Source organism: Gallinula chloropus, assembly GCF_964237585.1.
Source record: "Gallinula chloropus genome assembly, chromosome: 13".
NCBI lineage: Eukaryota > Metazoa > Chordata > Aves > Gruiformes > Rallidae > Gallinula > Gallinula chloropus.
In genome coordinates this window covers 13,175,773-13,192,011 of record NC_140098.1, presented here as the reverse complement: position 1 = coordinate 13,192,011, position 16,239 = coordinate 13,175,773, and the positions used below count along the sequence as shown (strand labels likewise).

General features: G+C 51.9%; 1 protein-coding gene across 1 annotated transcript in view; it reads right to left on the bottom strand.

Annotated features, from left to right (window-relative positions):
- Positions 1 to 10,238: 10,238 nt before the first annotated feature.
- LOC311196741 (protein NDRG4-like) overlaps positions 10,239 to 16,239 on the bottom strand; it is a gene marked incomplete at both ends in the record, with an annotated part of 721,213 nt that continues 715,212 nt past the window's right edge. The window contains 5 exon segments of the mRNA XM_084270363.1: positions 10,239 to 10,393; positions 11,036 to 11,074; positions 11,676 to 11,727; positions 11,869 to 11,904; positions 12,135 to 12,182. Coding sequence (XP_084126489.1) covers positions 10,239 to 10,393; positions 11,036 to 11,074; positions 11,676 to 11,727; positions 11,869 to 11,904; positions 12,135 to 12,182 — 330 coding nt within the window.

The window sequence follows — 16,239 nt, the reverse complement described above, 5'->3', positions numbered from 1 at the left end:
GAAGGTGCCAGAGTGATGTCTCTGCTGGCCGAGGGGCTCCCGCCTCCTCCTGATGTTTAATCCGTCCGTGAGGTTGACCAGGAGCCGAGGGAGGTCACACCCTATACGTTATGGTGGTTACATCTCTCCTTTTCCCCAAGGAGGAGGTAAACGCCGTGCTCTCTGGCTCGTGTGAGACGTGGGGAGCAGCACTAGCGCTGGGTGTGGGTGAGCTCTCAGCTCTGCGCTGACACCAGAGGTGTTGGCTGTGGTCTCTGTGTCGTGGGGCTCTCTTGTTATGGAGGCACTGTGTGGCCATTGTGCGGGAGTCCAGAGAAGCATCATCTCCAGAAGCTCCTCCTTTTGCTCTCATTGTGGCCAAACACACCTCTCCTGGGTGATGGTTCTTCCTTAGTTTCTCGACCATTGCAAAACCTGTCATCCAAACTGCTTCCCCATCAGAGCATCAGCGCTCAGAGGCTTCCCCAGTGACTTTGTGCCCACCCCAAAATGCCGGTCCCCAGCCCTACATGAGACATCTGGAAGCAACAGTCCCCTGCTGTTGCCCTATATGAAACCCCTGGAAAGGAAGAGGTGCTTTCTATGTGTGTTCATTCGTGAGGTTCTCCACCCACAGAGCTCCAGTGGGAGAATTAAATCCCCATTTAGAGGTCTGCTGCATTTACAGAGGGCCAGCAGAAGGGTCGGACACTCTATACAGTTGAAGCACAGGGACTGATCCCTGCTCATTGTCCCCATGGGTGTATTTGTGGTCACAGTGGTGATTGCTTTGATCAGGAGGTAGAAACAGATAGTCCAGCAGAAAGGTCACCTTTCTTTGACACCTTTCCAGGGAAGGAAATGGGGATGGTGTGTTCCTGTATGGGGCTGGTTTGGCTCGGTCTGGCTTTCCGGGCTCTGCTCAGTGATTCTCCTCTCTCCTTGGAGGTGATCGAGATGGACCCAGAACCAGCTCACACTGTCCTGGAGAAGAGCAGCCGTGAGGTGGAGCTTCGCCTCAGCGCTGTCGTTGACTATGCCCAGTTCAAAATGGACATGGACACGATTCAGTTCCAGGAGACCCTGCTCTTCCAGACAAGGACGTTCACGTGAGTCCTTCCTCCCGGTTTATGTTCAGTCTCAGCTGCTCTTCATCCTTTTACACAGACCCTCTATGGTTTCATCCTTCCCAGGCCCTGGCTGGGTGCTGGAGCCCGTCTACCTGCACACAAAGCCAAGCAGGAGATGGTGGCTGCCATCCTGCCCAGATGTGCCAGAAGTTCAGTTCTGCTGCGCCTTTCTGCCAGGAGCAGCTGTGGTTTCACTTTCCTTGCATGTCTTCTGTCCTCATCTGCTTCAGGATGAGTTTGCAACCAAAATAACGTCAGGCTGAGACCTGAGAGCCTTAATCCAAGACCTTAATCCTAGAAACCCCTTTGATTAAGCCTCTGGGATACCACATCTGCCCTTTTCTCTTTGACTTCCAAACTTTGGAATACTTTCTCATGGGACACACCAGGGCCACAAGCTGGACAGGGCAGAGCTGTCCGGGGAAGAAGATGCTCCTCAGCCTGAAGAAAGGGCTGCCAGGAGCCCACAGACCATGTCACTTCTCGACTCACTTGGTATTTATTGGGCTTTTTCCTTTTCCCCTCCTTGCTTCTCAGTTTCCAGCTGTCCAACACAGGGAATGTGGCCCTGGAATATACCTGGCTGGAGGCTGTGGAGGATGAAAGCAAAGCAAGCTGTACCACCAGCACCATGGAGCAGCTTCCGCCCAGTCTGGATGGTAAGGGGCTGTCTGGGGGTGCCAGGATTGTCTCGTGGGTAGCTAAGGGCTTGGGGAGAAGACACACCACCTCCAAACAGGAATTGCTTTTCCATCCCTATCCGGTCATCCACTTTTATCAGCATCTTCCTTCTCCTTGCCCCCTCCCCGCATTTCAGACCCTCTGGCACTGGCTCCGACGCGTGCGCTCTGCGTGGGAGCTGAGTGTGGCTCAGGGGGAGCCGCGCCATGGGTCTGGACTGGGAAGGGGGTGTCAGGGCCCCTCTTGCTGGGAAAGCTGAGGTGTGACAAGTGAGTTAACCAACCTGCTGGCACCATCTGGGCACAATTCCCAAAAGTCACCATCTAAAACAAACCCTTCTGGCTCGGGCCTGGGAGTGTTTGGTGCAGGCAGGGACCCTGCTCGCAGCAGCTGTGGAGCTCGATGGGGTGGCAGTGACTCATTTACCCCCAGGGATGATGTCAGAGCACACGGTCTCCTTGGGAGCAGTGTGGAGGCTGGGCTGAGAGAGGAGAGCTGCCAGCTCTGACGCTTCCTAGCAGGAGCAGCCCGGCTGGCCGAGAACCCGGTGCCGGCCTCGATGCCAGGAACGTGCCAATCTCCCTCCCATGTGCGTCCCGGTGCTGGCTCTTCCCCGGCACGGGCATGCTCCTGCTGATGCTGGGCTGGGCTCTGCTGAGCTCTCTGGCGTAGGTTGGGAAAGCCTGGCAGAGAGGAGGAAGGGAGGAAGGGAGGAAGGAAAAGGGTGTGAAGGACGGAGCAGCGCTGTCCCCCACAGCCACCGCACCCAAACGAGCACCCCAAAACGTCTCTCCGGTTGGCTGCCGGGTCTGGTTTGGGAACAAATGCTGGCCAGGAAGCACTCTGCAGGAAAGGTTTGCCTCAAGCGACCGGGCCATGGAGATGGAGCCAGGGTAGTCCTGGTCCCATTGAACCCCCCATCTGCCAGCCCAGTGCTGTTACAGCAGGATGCTCAGTGGTGCGGTGTGCTCCAGGCAGTTCTCGGGGCCTTTTCGTTGTGCTTGTTGCCCCCAGCTCTCGCTTTCACATGGATCCCCCGGGACATTTTGGGAATATGATTTAGGAAGCAGTAGCCTAGAAGCAAAAAGCCAACTGGCCGCTCTCCCTGCTCTTCACGGGGAGTCCTCCTGATGAAAGCCTGTGGCTGGAGATGCTCCAAGTACATCCCAGCTCACTCCTACCTGCCTGCACCAGGAGGCAGAGCTGCTGGGAGGGTTTTTTTCCTTGACAGATGTCCTGCTATATAACCCTTTCCTTATCACAGGGGATTTGCTCTCCTCCGCTTCTGGTAGCTCTGTGAAGCTCCAGCCCAGCCATTTGAGCCAGCTGGACCACAGTGTGGAGCGGGTCTCTTCTTCCGCAAGCTGGTCTTTGAACACCACCCGTGCCCCCTCCCTGCCGTTCTCCATCGAGCCCAACAGCGGCACCATCCTTGCTGGCCAGGAGCAGCATTTCCAGATGAAGTTCTCTCCAACATACATTGGGGACTTCGAGAGCCGTATGCTCTGCAGGTAGGAGACGTCCAGGCTTCGCTTGCTTCTGCAGTCGTGGTTATACCTCGGATCGGGGTGGGTAGGAGTGCAGATCTGGCAGCAGCCAGCCCCAGAGAGGCAGAGAAACTGCACATGTACAGGAGAAAAGCAAGATGAGCATCCAGCCTTGGTAGAAGGAGGTGTGGAGACACGGGAAAAAGATGTTGTATGAAATATTAAGCTCCTGGAGGGTTGCAAAATCTGGAACGAGAGATCCAGAGAGGGGGAGACACAGGTCACCAGTTAGCCTGGCCACCACCAGCTAGCCTGGCCAACACCAGTCCCTTTCTTCCTAGGATTCCTAACCTGAAACCCGATCAGAAGGGCCCAGAGGTGGCTGTGAAGGGGAGAAGCCTCATGCCCAGCTGCCACTTTGACCTGCAAGACTCCGACTACATCACGGCAAAGAGGCGCAACCCGGAGTTGCAGGGATCTGAGGAGCCAGAGCTCGATGTCAACAGGAAAGTGATTGAGATCGCAGCAGTGGGACTGCGCAGCAGGAACAGAAGGTGGGTGTGGGCATGGCTTCTGCTGGTGGTCTCCTGATCACCCCCCATTAACCAGAGGCTCTTCCAAACCCTGAGGCACATCTGTACCTTGTCTGTGATCTGATGGTGCTTGGCCAGCAGTCTGCTTGGTACCATATTCCGAAGGAGCCTTGCTGGACTTCACTTTACCGTTTTGCCTTCATCTTGCCGTGCTGTCATGCAAGAGTTTGGCCATCGAACCCCGGACTGCGTTGGGTGCGCAGGGACCTCCGAAGGCCATCTGCCCCCTTCAGTGAGCAGGGCCACCTTTAGCTAGATCAGGTTGCTCAGAGCTTCATCTGCCCTGACCTTGAATGTTTCCAGGGATGGGGCCTCCACTACCTCTCTAGGCAACCTGTGTCAGGGTCTCTCCACCTTCAGAGTGTATCCCTGCTAATTTCTTCATTGATAGCCACTAATCGATAGCCACTAATCGATAGCCACCTGGGAAACAAGGCAAGTGAAGTGTTTCTAGGTGAAACACCTCAAAAGCAGCAGAAGTGTTCATGCTCCCAGTGTCATGCCCCTGCACCAAGTAACTCCTTCCAGATGGTGTCCAGGACTGGCAGCGCCTGATGTCAGTTACGGCACGGCATCATTAACCACCCAGCACCTCATTAGTCCTTTTTTCTTTGTGTGCCCAGGACCATCACAGCTGTGAACCCGACCAGTTCTGCCTGTTCCTTCCAGTGGAATTGCCAGGACCCTGCAGGGCCACCAGAACAGGTGGCTTTCTTCTGCCACACGGAGAGAGGTCACATCCAGTACCACTCTAACTAGCTTGGCAGCAAAGGCATCAAACCACAGCGAAGCTGTCTTTGACTTTATGGACTTTCACATCCCTTGATTTAGCAAAAGTGTTGGCTGCTAATAAAGAGATTGTAAGCCTGGCTTACACTAGTCTAGTCATCTTTTAAGTTATGCTTCTCCCTTTCCATAGTCCTGAATTCTAGACTTCCACAGCATTTCCAGAATCAAAAGGGAGAAGAAGAATTAAAATCAAGTGTAATAATCTTGACAATATCTCACCTCCTGTGAAGGCCCACTTTTGTTCATGTTTTCCTTCCACAGTGGTTCTGCATGCTAAATGGTATTTTATTAATGGGTCTGCCTATTTCTGAATGAATACTAATAGATTCCATTAAAATGGAATAAGCCTATTTCTCAGCTCTGGTTTAAATCCCTGCACCAACCCATCACAAAGCATCTCTGAGTAGGTCTTAACAACATAAGGCTAATGTACGAGGCTGGATCCTCTCCCACCCTGAGAGCCTCTGCTATGTATTAGACTGGGCTTTAAAGGGCAGGCACTTGTTGCAGCTCTTACTCTGCATGGGTTCATTATCCAGCACTTTCTCTGCGCATCAAGCGTTGGTGTTCAAGTCCACTCCACAGTTACAGCTCCGTTTCAGAACTTGTGTCTGCAATGAGATTAGCTGCTGCTAATTAAGTTGGCTTCAAATGATTTCCTTTTTTATGTTTTGGGAGGAGAAGTGACAGGAAAATGGCCAGAAGGTTTAATTTTCCAGCTAACGGGTGCTATCCTCTCTTCTGGTTTTGTAAGAGGCTAACACATGGATGCTCACTGGTGTCTTGGACGTGTTTCCTCTCCATCTTCTCCAAGGAGAAGGTGCATCTGGCCAGCAGGATTGCTATTTTGCTCCTAATAGAGTCCCTTCCCCTTTGGCAGCTATCACACAGCTCTGGGGTCCAGTGAAGCTGACCTCTGCAGCCTTACAGGGTGTTTCACTGTGTCCTGTGAAGTTTGTTTTCAGCTCTGCAAAGTGCTGAAAGGCCAAACCTCAGGCGACCTGCGAGTCAGTAAGTGTGACAGAAAGACCCAGCGCCACACGCTGGCATCTAAAGCAGGTAATGGTGTCGACTACTGTGATCCTGGTGCCATTGGTGTCACCCTGGTAAGCAGGCAGCATGCACAGCAGTGAGGCATTTGGCAAGCCCTTAATGTACTGCTGAGAAGCTCAGCCAGGGACAACGTTTCAAATTGAAATGCTCACATGTCAGATGCCTTACTTTGGTTCATAGGGACACTTGGGGCTTTCTGGGTTGTTTTGAAATGAGAGGTCATAAAAGTTAACTTCTCTGTGCACATCCAGGGCAGAAGACATAAGAGACATGTAGTTACATTACAGTGTAACTGTACAGCAGTGTTGTACTGCTAAAAGTTAAAAAAAAAAAAAAAAGAATTTTAAAAAATCAGTCTTAATTCCTCTGCTGGTTTTGCAGTTCAATGAGGGACCGTTAGTCCCCTCCCTCTTTTATTCACAGACTACTCCTAGCCAGGGGCCCAAGAGCATAAAGCTTACAGTTTCTTTACTCTTGACACATCATTCTTCTTGCAGCAAGAGAATGAAGCTACTCTGTGTCATGCCCCAGCTGCTCAGGTACCAGCCTGGGGAACGGTCAGACAAGCTTTTGTAAAATCACCTCAATTACGGTGTAATTTACTTCAAGTAACTTCTGAAATCCTTAAACAGCTAATAAATAAAACCAGCTGGTTACCAGGTAGCTGTCCCTCCTATGCTATGGGAACTCTTCTTAGAGCAGAGGGAGAGTTAAAATGATGAGCGAGCAGCAGTTGTACTACTAGGTGGCACTGCAGAGACTCCTACTTGTCTCTTGTGCCTCAGCAGCACGTTCCAGGATCTTTTTTCCGCTCTTCATCATAGTCTTGCTCTGTTTCAGTCTTTGGCCATTTATGTGGCATCTCATCATTGTCTTCAGGTCCTGTGCGAGAAGAAGGAAGCCCATGACCGTGGCCAGTGGAGAGGCTCCATGCTGGATGGAGCAGGTGGAGACATAGAGAAGGTGCTGTGACCCGTGTTGGATCAAGCCCCTGCCAGCACTTGCAGCCCATGAAGAGAAGCAGAGACACAGAGATGAGCGAGAGAGGGATTTGCTGGGGGGAGGCTGGTGACCCCACAGAGGACTGGAGAGACATTGGGATTTATGACTGCCCACCATAGCAGTGCTCCACGGCGGGGCAGCTGATGAACAGATAAAGCCCTGTGGGGAAGGACTCACATTGGAATAGTTCATGGAGGACTGTCTGCTGTGGGTGAGACCCTATGGTGCAGCAGGGGGAGGGTGTGGAATGAATGCCCCCCCCCAGCCCCTCGGCCGAGAAGGAAACCAACTTGCAAGGGACTGACCAAAGCCTCCATCTCCCAGTCCCTGCCCCTCCCCCTGCTACGCTGTTGGGGGGGAGAAGGGAGTGAAATCATGACTAGGGTGAAGTCTGCTAAGAAGGGAAGGGTGGGAGGGGAGGTAGAGGTGTTATAAGATCTGGAAAAGGAAAACAGCTCATGAAGAAGTGACCGAGAACCCCATTTTCCCAGTCCCTGCACCCCTGTACCACCACTGGGAGAAAGAAGGGAGCATAATCCTGACTAAAGTCTGCTAAGAAGGGAGTGGTGGGGGGAAAGTGTTTTAAGATCTGCTGGCGTTGCTTTAAGATCTGCTCGCGCTCCCCACTCCCGTTTCGCTGTTTCTGGAGTGCAGCGTAATCAATTAGAGAGTTTTCTGTCCTTCGCTCTGTGCTGAGTGTGATTTGCCCGTGTCGTTGTTGACAGGATGATCTCTCTGTCCTTACACTGATTTCTAAACCCCTCAATATACATTTTTCTCCCCTGTCCAACTACAAAGGGGGGTCATAGACCAACTTTGGTGGGCGTCTGGCCTCCAGCCAGGCCTCAACCACCACAGACATTCAAACCTCCATGGGGAGTCAAACAGGGAGCCCGCAAGCTGGAAGAGGACAGGAACAATGGGTCTCCCAAGGGCTCTGCTCATGCCCGGAGCTGTGCACCCATGAGTCTTTCCTTCCCCCACGGGCATCCCTTGGATCCAATCTTGCTGGGCCACAACTGGGAGATTTCCAGTCTCCATCCACTCTCAGCATATAGGGCACCCTGCCTATGGCTGACCTGGAGACAAAGCAACCCACAGCTCCTGTTCACATGCACCCTGGGGTCTCCTTGATGGCCACCCTGGTCCCCCTCTCCAGGCAGTGAAGTCCAGTCCCTGGTGTGGTTTGTGGCCAAGGTGTCCCCCCTTGTCATCTCTGGAAGAAGGCCCAGGATGAACTTGGGCCAATTTCCCTGAAGCACATTGAAGAGAGAACAGAAGGTTGTTAACATGTTTATTAGTTTGTTGGTTCTTTTCCAACACAGTAAATCCTCTCTACGGCAACAGGTTAGTTAAATCTGGTTTACATATTGCTGTCTTGTGAGTGCTGCAGCCTTGATGCTGCCATGACAAAACCAGATGGCACTCAGACAGGAAAACGTGTTAAATTCCGCTGTGACTGGGAAAACAAAACAAAACAAAAAAACCCAACACAACCAAACAAAAAAACCCAAAACAGAACAAACCACCTTAAAAAGTAACCCCAATATCGAAAGAACAAACCACCCGAGAAAAACAAACTGACCAACAAGGCTAAGGTGAGGAAACAAAGGCCAGACCACCTCCAGGGGAACCACACGACACTGCTTGTACAACAATGCAAGGGGAATGAAACCAAAAAGATCCAGGAGCAGACAAACCCTTAATATATATATTATGTATAGGTATTTTTATATGTATCATCTGGAAGGACACGCTGAGAAAACAAAAGTTTGCAGTGATATCTAGAGTAAACAGGAGCTACACAGCTTTCAGAGTCACACCGAGAAGGAAGCACACAGCAGAACAAAGTGGGGGACAAATGGGGGCACTGGTGTCTTGGGGTGGCCATTCAACAAGGGACAGGCTGGGCAGGGCACAGGTCTCAGGGCCAAAAGCCCTTGTAGGCCTGCTGGGAACCCCAGGACCCCTGCACTCCTTGCTGAGGAAGGATGAGTGCTTTTGGAGGGGCTGGGTGGCACCTGCTCCCTGCAGGCTGGTTCTGCTCGCCCAGATGGTGGCCCACGGTCAGTCCCACAAAGGACCCCACTGGGGTCTCCCACAGACCATCCTCAAAGAGCTGAGCACGCATCACCAGAGCTGGAGCTCCCTTACCCTGGGTGCTGGAGGACCTGGGCTTGGCTATCCATGGGGTGGGCATGGGACAGCAGCAGAGGCTGGATGGCCAATGGTGGGGTTATGTGATGGCACAGAGAGCTGTGCCAAGCTGAGAAACTGGTGGCCAGTGGCCAGAGAGGACCCTGCAGCTCACGGGGAGCCAAGCCCTTGAGAGACACCCTGCTCAGAGTGCTGGAGAGGTGCTGGGGCTGTGGCGGGGGTGGGTGGGTCTGGCCAGCTCTGTGGGCAAAGCCAGGCACTAGCATGCTCCCCATGCCCCATGGGTCACCCCACACTGCCAACACTTTCCAGTGATGCACACTGCAGGGCAGAGGTGCTGCAGGCTCCCCCACATTGCAGGGAGGGAGGGTCTCATCTTATTGCTTATGGCTCCATCACGGTGATACCTACAGGCTGTGGCAAAACAGGAGGGAGGTTGTGACACCAGGATTTGCCCAAAACTTGTGACCGCTGAGCCCTGGTGGCCTCAACCCAAGAGTGGAACTGCAGTGTAGCAGGGACTGAGCAAGCCAGGGGACACTCATGTGTGTCCCTTTTTCCCCAGTTCATTTTTGATGGCAGGTGGTGATTGTCCTTGCAACAAGAGGCCAAGGAAGTGCCACCACAGGCAAGGGCACAGGCAGAGGCAGGAGGACCCCCATATTCCTGCTCCGGTGGCTTCTGGAAGAGGGCTGAGCCCTCTCCTGCTGCCTCAGACCAGCCCTTGGGCTACATTACCAGGGTGGGGGGGGACAGTTTGGGGTACGATTTCTCATAATGCTCAGACAGTTCTGGGACAGCAGGCCCGGGGTGTGCGGGAACAGCTCATGCTAGCTCTCCCCAGGGAGAGCCAGTGGGGAAAAAAATGGGATCTGCATCTCCAGCAAGGGGGCCAGTGACCTCCCAGTGAGTGCTGTGCCCTGGCTTTGCCTTCCCTCTGGTTTGGCCAGCTGTCAGTTGACTTTGGAGGATCAACCTATCTCCTGTGTCCTCTTCATGGCTGTAGAGGCTGCTGTCCTGCCCTATTCCACCATCCTGTCCCCATTTCACCACCCATCCTGGCTCCATGCCCCTGCCACCCACCCTCCCAAGCCTGGATCAGACTCGTGCTGGGGAGGATGAGGACTAATGCAGGACCATGCGTGACTGCTGGATGAAGCCAGGAGCCAGAGCCAGGAGGCAGTGAAGCAAAGCCCATTTCCTTCTCTGGTACCGGACAAGAGGATGAGGCCAACGGCAAAGAAGACAAATCAACACCGAAGGAGCGAGGGCCCTGGTCGAGGATGTCCATGGGGCGGGTGGGTGCTGGCAGGATACTGATGGATGGGAGATGGCTCTGGAGGAGTCGTCAGCGGTGGGCGTGGACCTCAGCATGATACCTCCATGGTATGGTTGATCTGGCCCATGGCCTCAGTGCTCTCCGAGTGGGTGCAGGCACGTGGGCGGGTGCCATCCACTGAGCTGGCACTGGTGAGGGAGGCTGTGCGAGAGCGTGCCAGGCGGGTCATGCTGGCGGATGGCACTGCATGGGCACAGAGAGACAGCCGTGGTGCTCAGTTCCCTCCAACAGCTGGAAGGACCTGAGCTGACATTGTCCTACACAAGCGAAGCCACCGATCCTGCTCCCTGCTGTGAATGACCCTGGGCAGAAGCTTGCAGCATGCGGTGCTGTGACAACATGAGCAGCTCTGGGCTGGCAAGGGACAGTGGGGCAGGGATGGGGCACCCTGGAGCAGGCTGCACACCGGGCACATTGCCCGGACACGCAACCACTGAGAATGAGACAGTGAGGACCATGGCTGCCATGCTCCGAGGAAGGGAGCATGAACGGGAGCTCTCCAGGCTCCCCAGGGTGTGCAGGGAAGGTGACACCCTCCTCCATCCACAACGCCCAACGGGGACAGCTCCCGGCTGGCTGCAGGAGGGCACGCTGGGAACACAGCCAAGCCTGTACCCACATGGGGGGCACTTCTCCAAATGGCATTCCTCAGCCCCCAGCTCAGGGTGCCATCTCAGGCAAAGCAGAGTGAGGGAGAGGGTGTCTGGCTGGGAACGGCCAGCCCTGCACCCAGGCTGCTCCCAAAGGTGCCCAGGCAGCTCGAGGGCACAGGCCACGCAGGCTCCATGCAGCAGCAGGCACGGGCCAAGCAGCACTGAGCTGTACCTGTGCCTCCGCTCAGCCTCCGATCCTTCAGGTGGGCGACTGATAGGGGTAGAGCAGGAAAAGGGCAGGGAGGGCAGAGAGAGATCATGAGCCATTCTGGCCACAACATGGGGCCAGGAGCCCTGTTCCAGCCCTACATGTGCGTGTACATGGACCTGCACATATGCACGCAGACCTGCACACAGACACGTGCACATGTACCTGCAAACACTCACACTTGTCCACAGCCCTTCACACACATGCACACATGGGTGTGCACACCTACACCCGTGCTCACAGACCTACACACACATGGACTCGTGCACAGGGACTCTGCACATCTGTGCACACGTGCTCACACACACACACACACACACACACACAATCCCTGCTTTTACACACCCACACATGCCTGTGTGCACACACACAGAGAAACCCTGGCCACACACAGAGCCTGTACGGTCCAGTTGCCCCCAGACAGACAGACACCTTGCACACTTGTCCACACAAGCCACAGGCAGCATGCAGCCCTCCCTCAGTGTGAGCAAACAGGCTGCCAGGCTCCTCTCTGGGGCTGGCAGACATACACATGGGCACACACACGCACACACACGCACACTCGCAGACGCGCACCAGCCCCGTGCCCAGCCCTGGCACTCACTGTAGCCCATGCCTTGCAGGAAGTACTTGAAGGCTTCAGTCAGCTTGCCAGGCTGCGGGGAGAGAGAGGGCTGAGTCAAGGCAGTACTGGGCCTCAGACCCTGTGCAAGACCCCTATGCCGACCTCATCCCACCCCCTGCATCAGTGTGCATCTCAGTATACCCAGTTAACTGGGGAAATTGGGAGGGCTCACCTGTGTGACCTGGGGCAGCCCACCAGAGTCAGCCATCTGCAAAGAGAAGGTCCTGCTTAGTTTTGCCCTTGCTGTTCATACTGTCCCCTGGTACCCACTGATAGGATGCCACTACTGGGGGCCACCCTGCTCCCCCTACATGCCCTCAGCCCCATGGCTAGGACAGACACCTGGAGTGGAGAGAGGAACTGCAACACTGGGCAGAGGGCAGTGGGGCACTTTGCGGTCAGCAGGGACTGCCCAGCTGCTCTCTGCCACCTGCTTACCTTCAGGAAGGTGGTGTTGGTAGGATCCAGCTTGGAGTTACACTCCACCTGTGAGCAAGAGGGGTGATATCAGCACCTTGGGATGCCTTGAACCTGGCAGAGGTTGCCTACAGGTACCACCACTGGCCTGTGGCACTCCAGCTGGCACATCCCACCCCAACCAAGTGGAGACAGGGCACTAGGCAGGGCCTTGAGGCCTCAGAACCACCATCCCTTGCCATGGGACAGGGAGGACCTTTCTCCTGCCGGGCAGCAGTGGTGCAGTAGTGCCTGTGGGCTGGCATGCTCATGTTCGCTACCTGCTCAGACACATGAGCTCCCACAGGCAGGAGTGTGCCCACGTGCAAACCTACCTCCTTGTGAGGGCACATGTGCACATGCATGGTTGCCATGCCTGGAGAACCACCATTTCCTCATCTGCCCAGTTGTGCTCACAACATGCACACTTGGCTGTCTCAGCACACAGGCACGCTCCCTGCCTGGCCACACACACACAGACAGCTGCTTGCACATCTGTGTGGTTGGCCACGCTCATCCATTCAGCCATGGGTGCTGTACAGGTGTTCACAGTGTGTAACAGCACACACATCTCCTTCCCCCCCCCAACACACATGCCTCTGGGTATATGCATGTGAGCATACTTGTGTGCTTGCGCACACGTGTGTGACACACAGGATGCCTCACCAGCTCCACTCCCCTCCCTTTCCAGCCCACTCCCTTATCAACCTAATAGAATTGGTTTCAGTGTGTAAAAAGATGAGAGCAACTGGAGTTGGTGTGTTTATGTCTCTGGAGTTGGTCCTACCTGGACAGACCCACAAGGAACGAAACTCTGAGCACTATGGAAAGGGGTGTGTGGACAGCTTCTCTGAAGGTATTTCTGCAGGCAGCCAGTTCCATGGTCACACCCCTGTAAAGGACAGCATCAAAGGGAAATGGGAATTCTCTTCAAATAAAAAACCCACCTAGTTTAAGACCCCATTCCCAGCCCAACACCTAATAACCCATCCTAGGCGGCTTGCAGAATTTGATACACCTGAAAAAGCACACTCACAATGCAGATGGGAATTAAACGGCACGTCAGACAGAACTAGCAACATGGCTTAGTATATACCCATGACACTAGTACAGTGTTATTTTTAAGGAGTGTTTGATATGAAAAAACAGGTAAATTTGGTCTGAGCTAGTGGAATTAGGATAAAAACAAAACCAACTTCATTTGCCAAAGTCTTATGACAAATTTCATAAATACCTGTGGTGGTGAAGTAATAGGTCAGCAGAGAGAGATTAATAAGCTTTGTGCATTTCAGAGCAGCATTTAATGAATGTGATAATCCTTTTGCAGCTCCTTTTGTACCTTGAAGGCCAGTTTAATGGACTAAGTACGTTATTAACGTGACTGGCTATAAAAGATGTTTATTACCAAAACAGGCTAGAGAGTGGAGTTATTTGAATTAGTGAGTCTGTGCAGATGCTTCAGTTCCACGTAGTGGAAACGGCACATTACAGGGGCACATTTCACACTGGCATTGTTACTCCCAAGTACAGTACTGTCCATGTACAGATAGACACTTACTTGAATGTATTAGGTGAGGCTCCCCCCAAAGTCGTCTGTGTTCAGAACTGATGGGTTTACTTTATAGTTGATGTAAGTTTTTGCTGCAAGTCCTGCTTTGTGCATTCAAAAGCCTGCAAAGTTTCCAGGCATTTCTGTTCACGTGTTGAAAACTTGAATTTGGTTGATGTGTAAGGAATTTCTGGAAATCAAAAGCAAGGTAATTTGGCCCTAAAAATCAAGTTTATTACACCCACACACAGATTTGCATTCTTTTGTATGGTTCCAAAACTTTAAAAAACCAAACAGAACCTTGCCTTGTTTCCAAGCAGCCTTTTGAGACAAGCTGTCATCAAATTACTTTTGGGTATGTTGGTTTATTCCCTGGAGAGTAACTTGCATTTGTCAGTGGAGTTTAACTGCTGAACACATAACAGATAGATAAGGAACCATCAATCAATAAAGATTTAAGAGTACTACTTCTGCTACCTGTGTGTATGCACAGCACCTCAGGGTGAGGTAAGTGGAAAATACTCTTGAATGATCGTTAACAGAACACAATGCACAAGACTCTTTGCCTACTAAACGTGGCTTTCAGTTTTCCACAATCCATTGTAATTGTCACACTGCTGAAAACCCCTCCATTAGACAGGGACTGCCACTAGCTTTTCATGCAGGTCCGCGGGGAAACAGGTATCTATATCTGTACATTACGTACACCTTCACCTCTCTGAAGCCCAGAGAGCCTGTCCTCACATAAACACAGAAGTTACCAATAAATTCAGTAAAATTTAAAGACATTAATGGAATCTGGGCTTCCAGATTCAAAGCATTTTTATAAGCACCTTTCCTAACGTGTATAGATGGAGTACTGATGGACTACAGAGGGCTACTGACAGCACAGCACCTGTGGAGCACTGGCTAGCTAACAAGTGTCCTCCCTTCACACAGCCAGAGAGGGTACAGCCGCAAATCCATCCATCCTTTCTCAAATTTTTCAATGATAAACCTTGATCAGGCTTTACAGGCGTTTAAAGCAGACATTTAAACTGGCAGAGTAAGCTATCTGCAGAATTATTTCTCCATCAGCACTCCTTTCCCATTTATAAATAAAATGCAGTTCACATTACTGAACTAATTAGGCCATAAAAGCAGCAGAACAACTAGCTCTTAAGAATCTCTTTCATGTTAAGCACAGCATACATAAAATGTCAGAGTAGAGCATCATACTTGGTACAAATAATGTGCAAGCAATTTATAATTATAGAACAATTAATAAGCTATACGTAGCAATCTGGGCACTGCCACCGTGCTGGAAGCCACACAAGCTTCTGTTCAGAAGGACTTCATGAAATGCACACATCTCAGAGATGATTGTCCCCTTCAGCAAAGCACTAGATAAGCCCATTTTTGCCTCCTCACCCTGGACAGAGCCTGGCCCAGGAAACCATGTTACAGCATGCCAAAGAGCCGAGACTTGTATATGATTTTTTCCAGGCTGCCCAGCTGCCAGTCTCCACTGCTGGGCAGCAGCTCACACTTCGGGGCTATAGGCTGCAGCATCAGTAAGAGAAGCGTTCCTCCACCCAGGTGCTCCTGGCCTGAATGAGGTGGTCCCCAAGCTTTATAATGAGGGAATTTTGCTGTACAGCTCCCTTACATGCACAGCTCTTCACACACCTCTGTTCATTGCAGCTACAGTCAGCACTGCAAGGCAGCCACACACCAGACCCCTGTGTGACAGAATTTCCATACTTTAACCTTGAAGGTATTTGGGACTGAAAGTCTTCCAAGGGAAAAGACAAAGTTCCGATTACTTTTATCCTCTCTTTCTTTGCATCCTATGAATTAAGACAATTATTCTGACAAAATTCAGTTTAGTTGTGCAACTCAGGTTCACTGAAATTGTTAGCATTTCACGGACCGCATGGCAGAGCCCGTGTCCACTACTGTGTCCCTTGAGGAAGTAGCCACAAACAGCACCCACTGCTGTGAAGCGGTGCGAGTCTGGGGTAGAAGCAGGCGCATGTGCACCTACAGTTTGTTTTCCTCATGTACTTAAACTTAACATTTCCCTTCCACAAGCAGTTAGTTGTGCAGGATAAGCGAACACCCAGCATTCGCAGACTTTTAAAAGCATGTAACTGAAGCTAAACCAAATTTATCTTCTAAATTAATGCAAATAAGATGCTGGGTTTGGGTTTTTTTTTTCAGTAGTACTGCAGCACTAATCAGCATTTTCTTCTACTTTGTCAAGTAATTAGCTTTGCCAAATATAAATACCATTTTGGAAAGAGGTCAGTTCCATCAGTTTGCTTTCTTGAACCTAGAAAAAGCACTCCAGGAAGTGAATCACTGCTCTCTGCAGAATCAGCTTGCAAATGGGGTGCAGACAGTAACCTCATTTACCACGAGTTATTAGATGACAGCCTAAAACTGAATAATGCATAAAAGGAAGCTTACTTGGAGAAAACAGGCACAATAAACTCTAAAAACCTTCAGTACCTCACTACATCCAAACGGGGTTAAAGAATTGGTCTGATTAAGTAA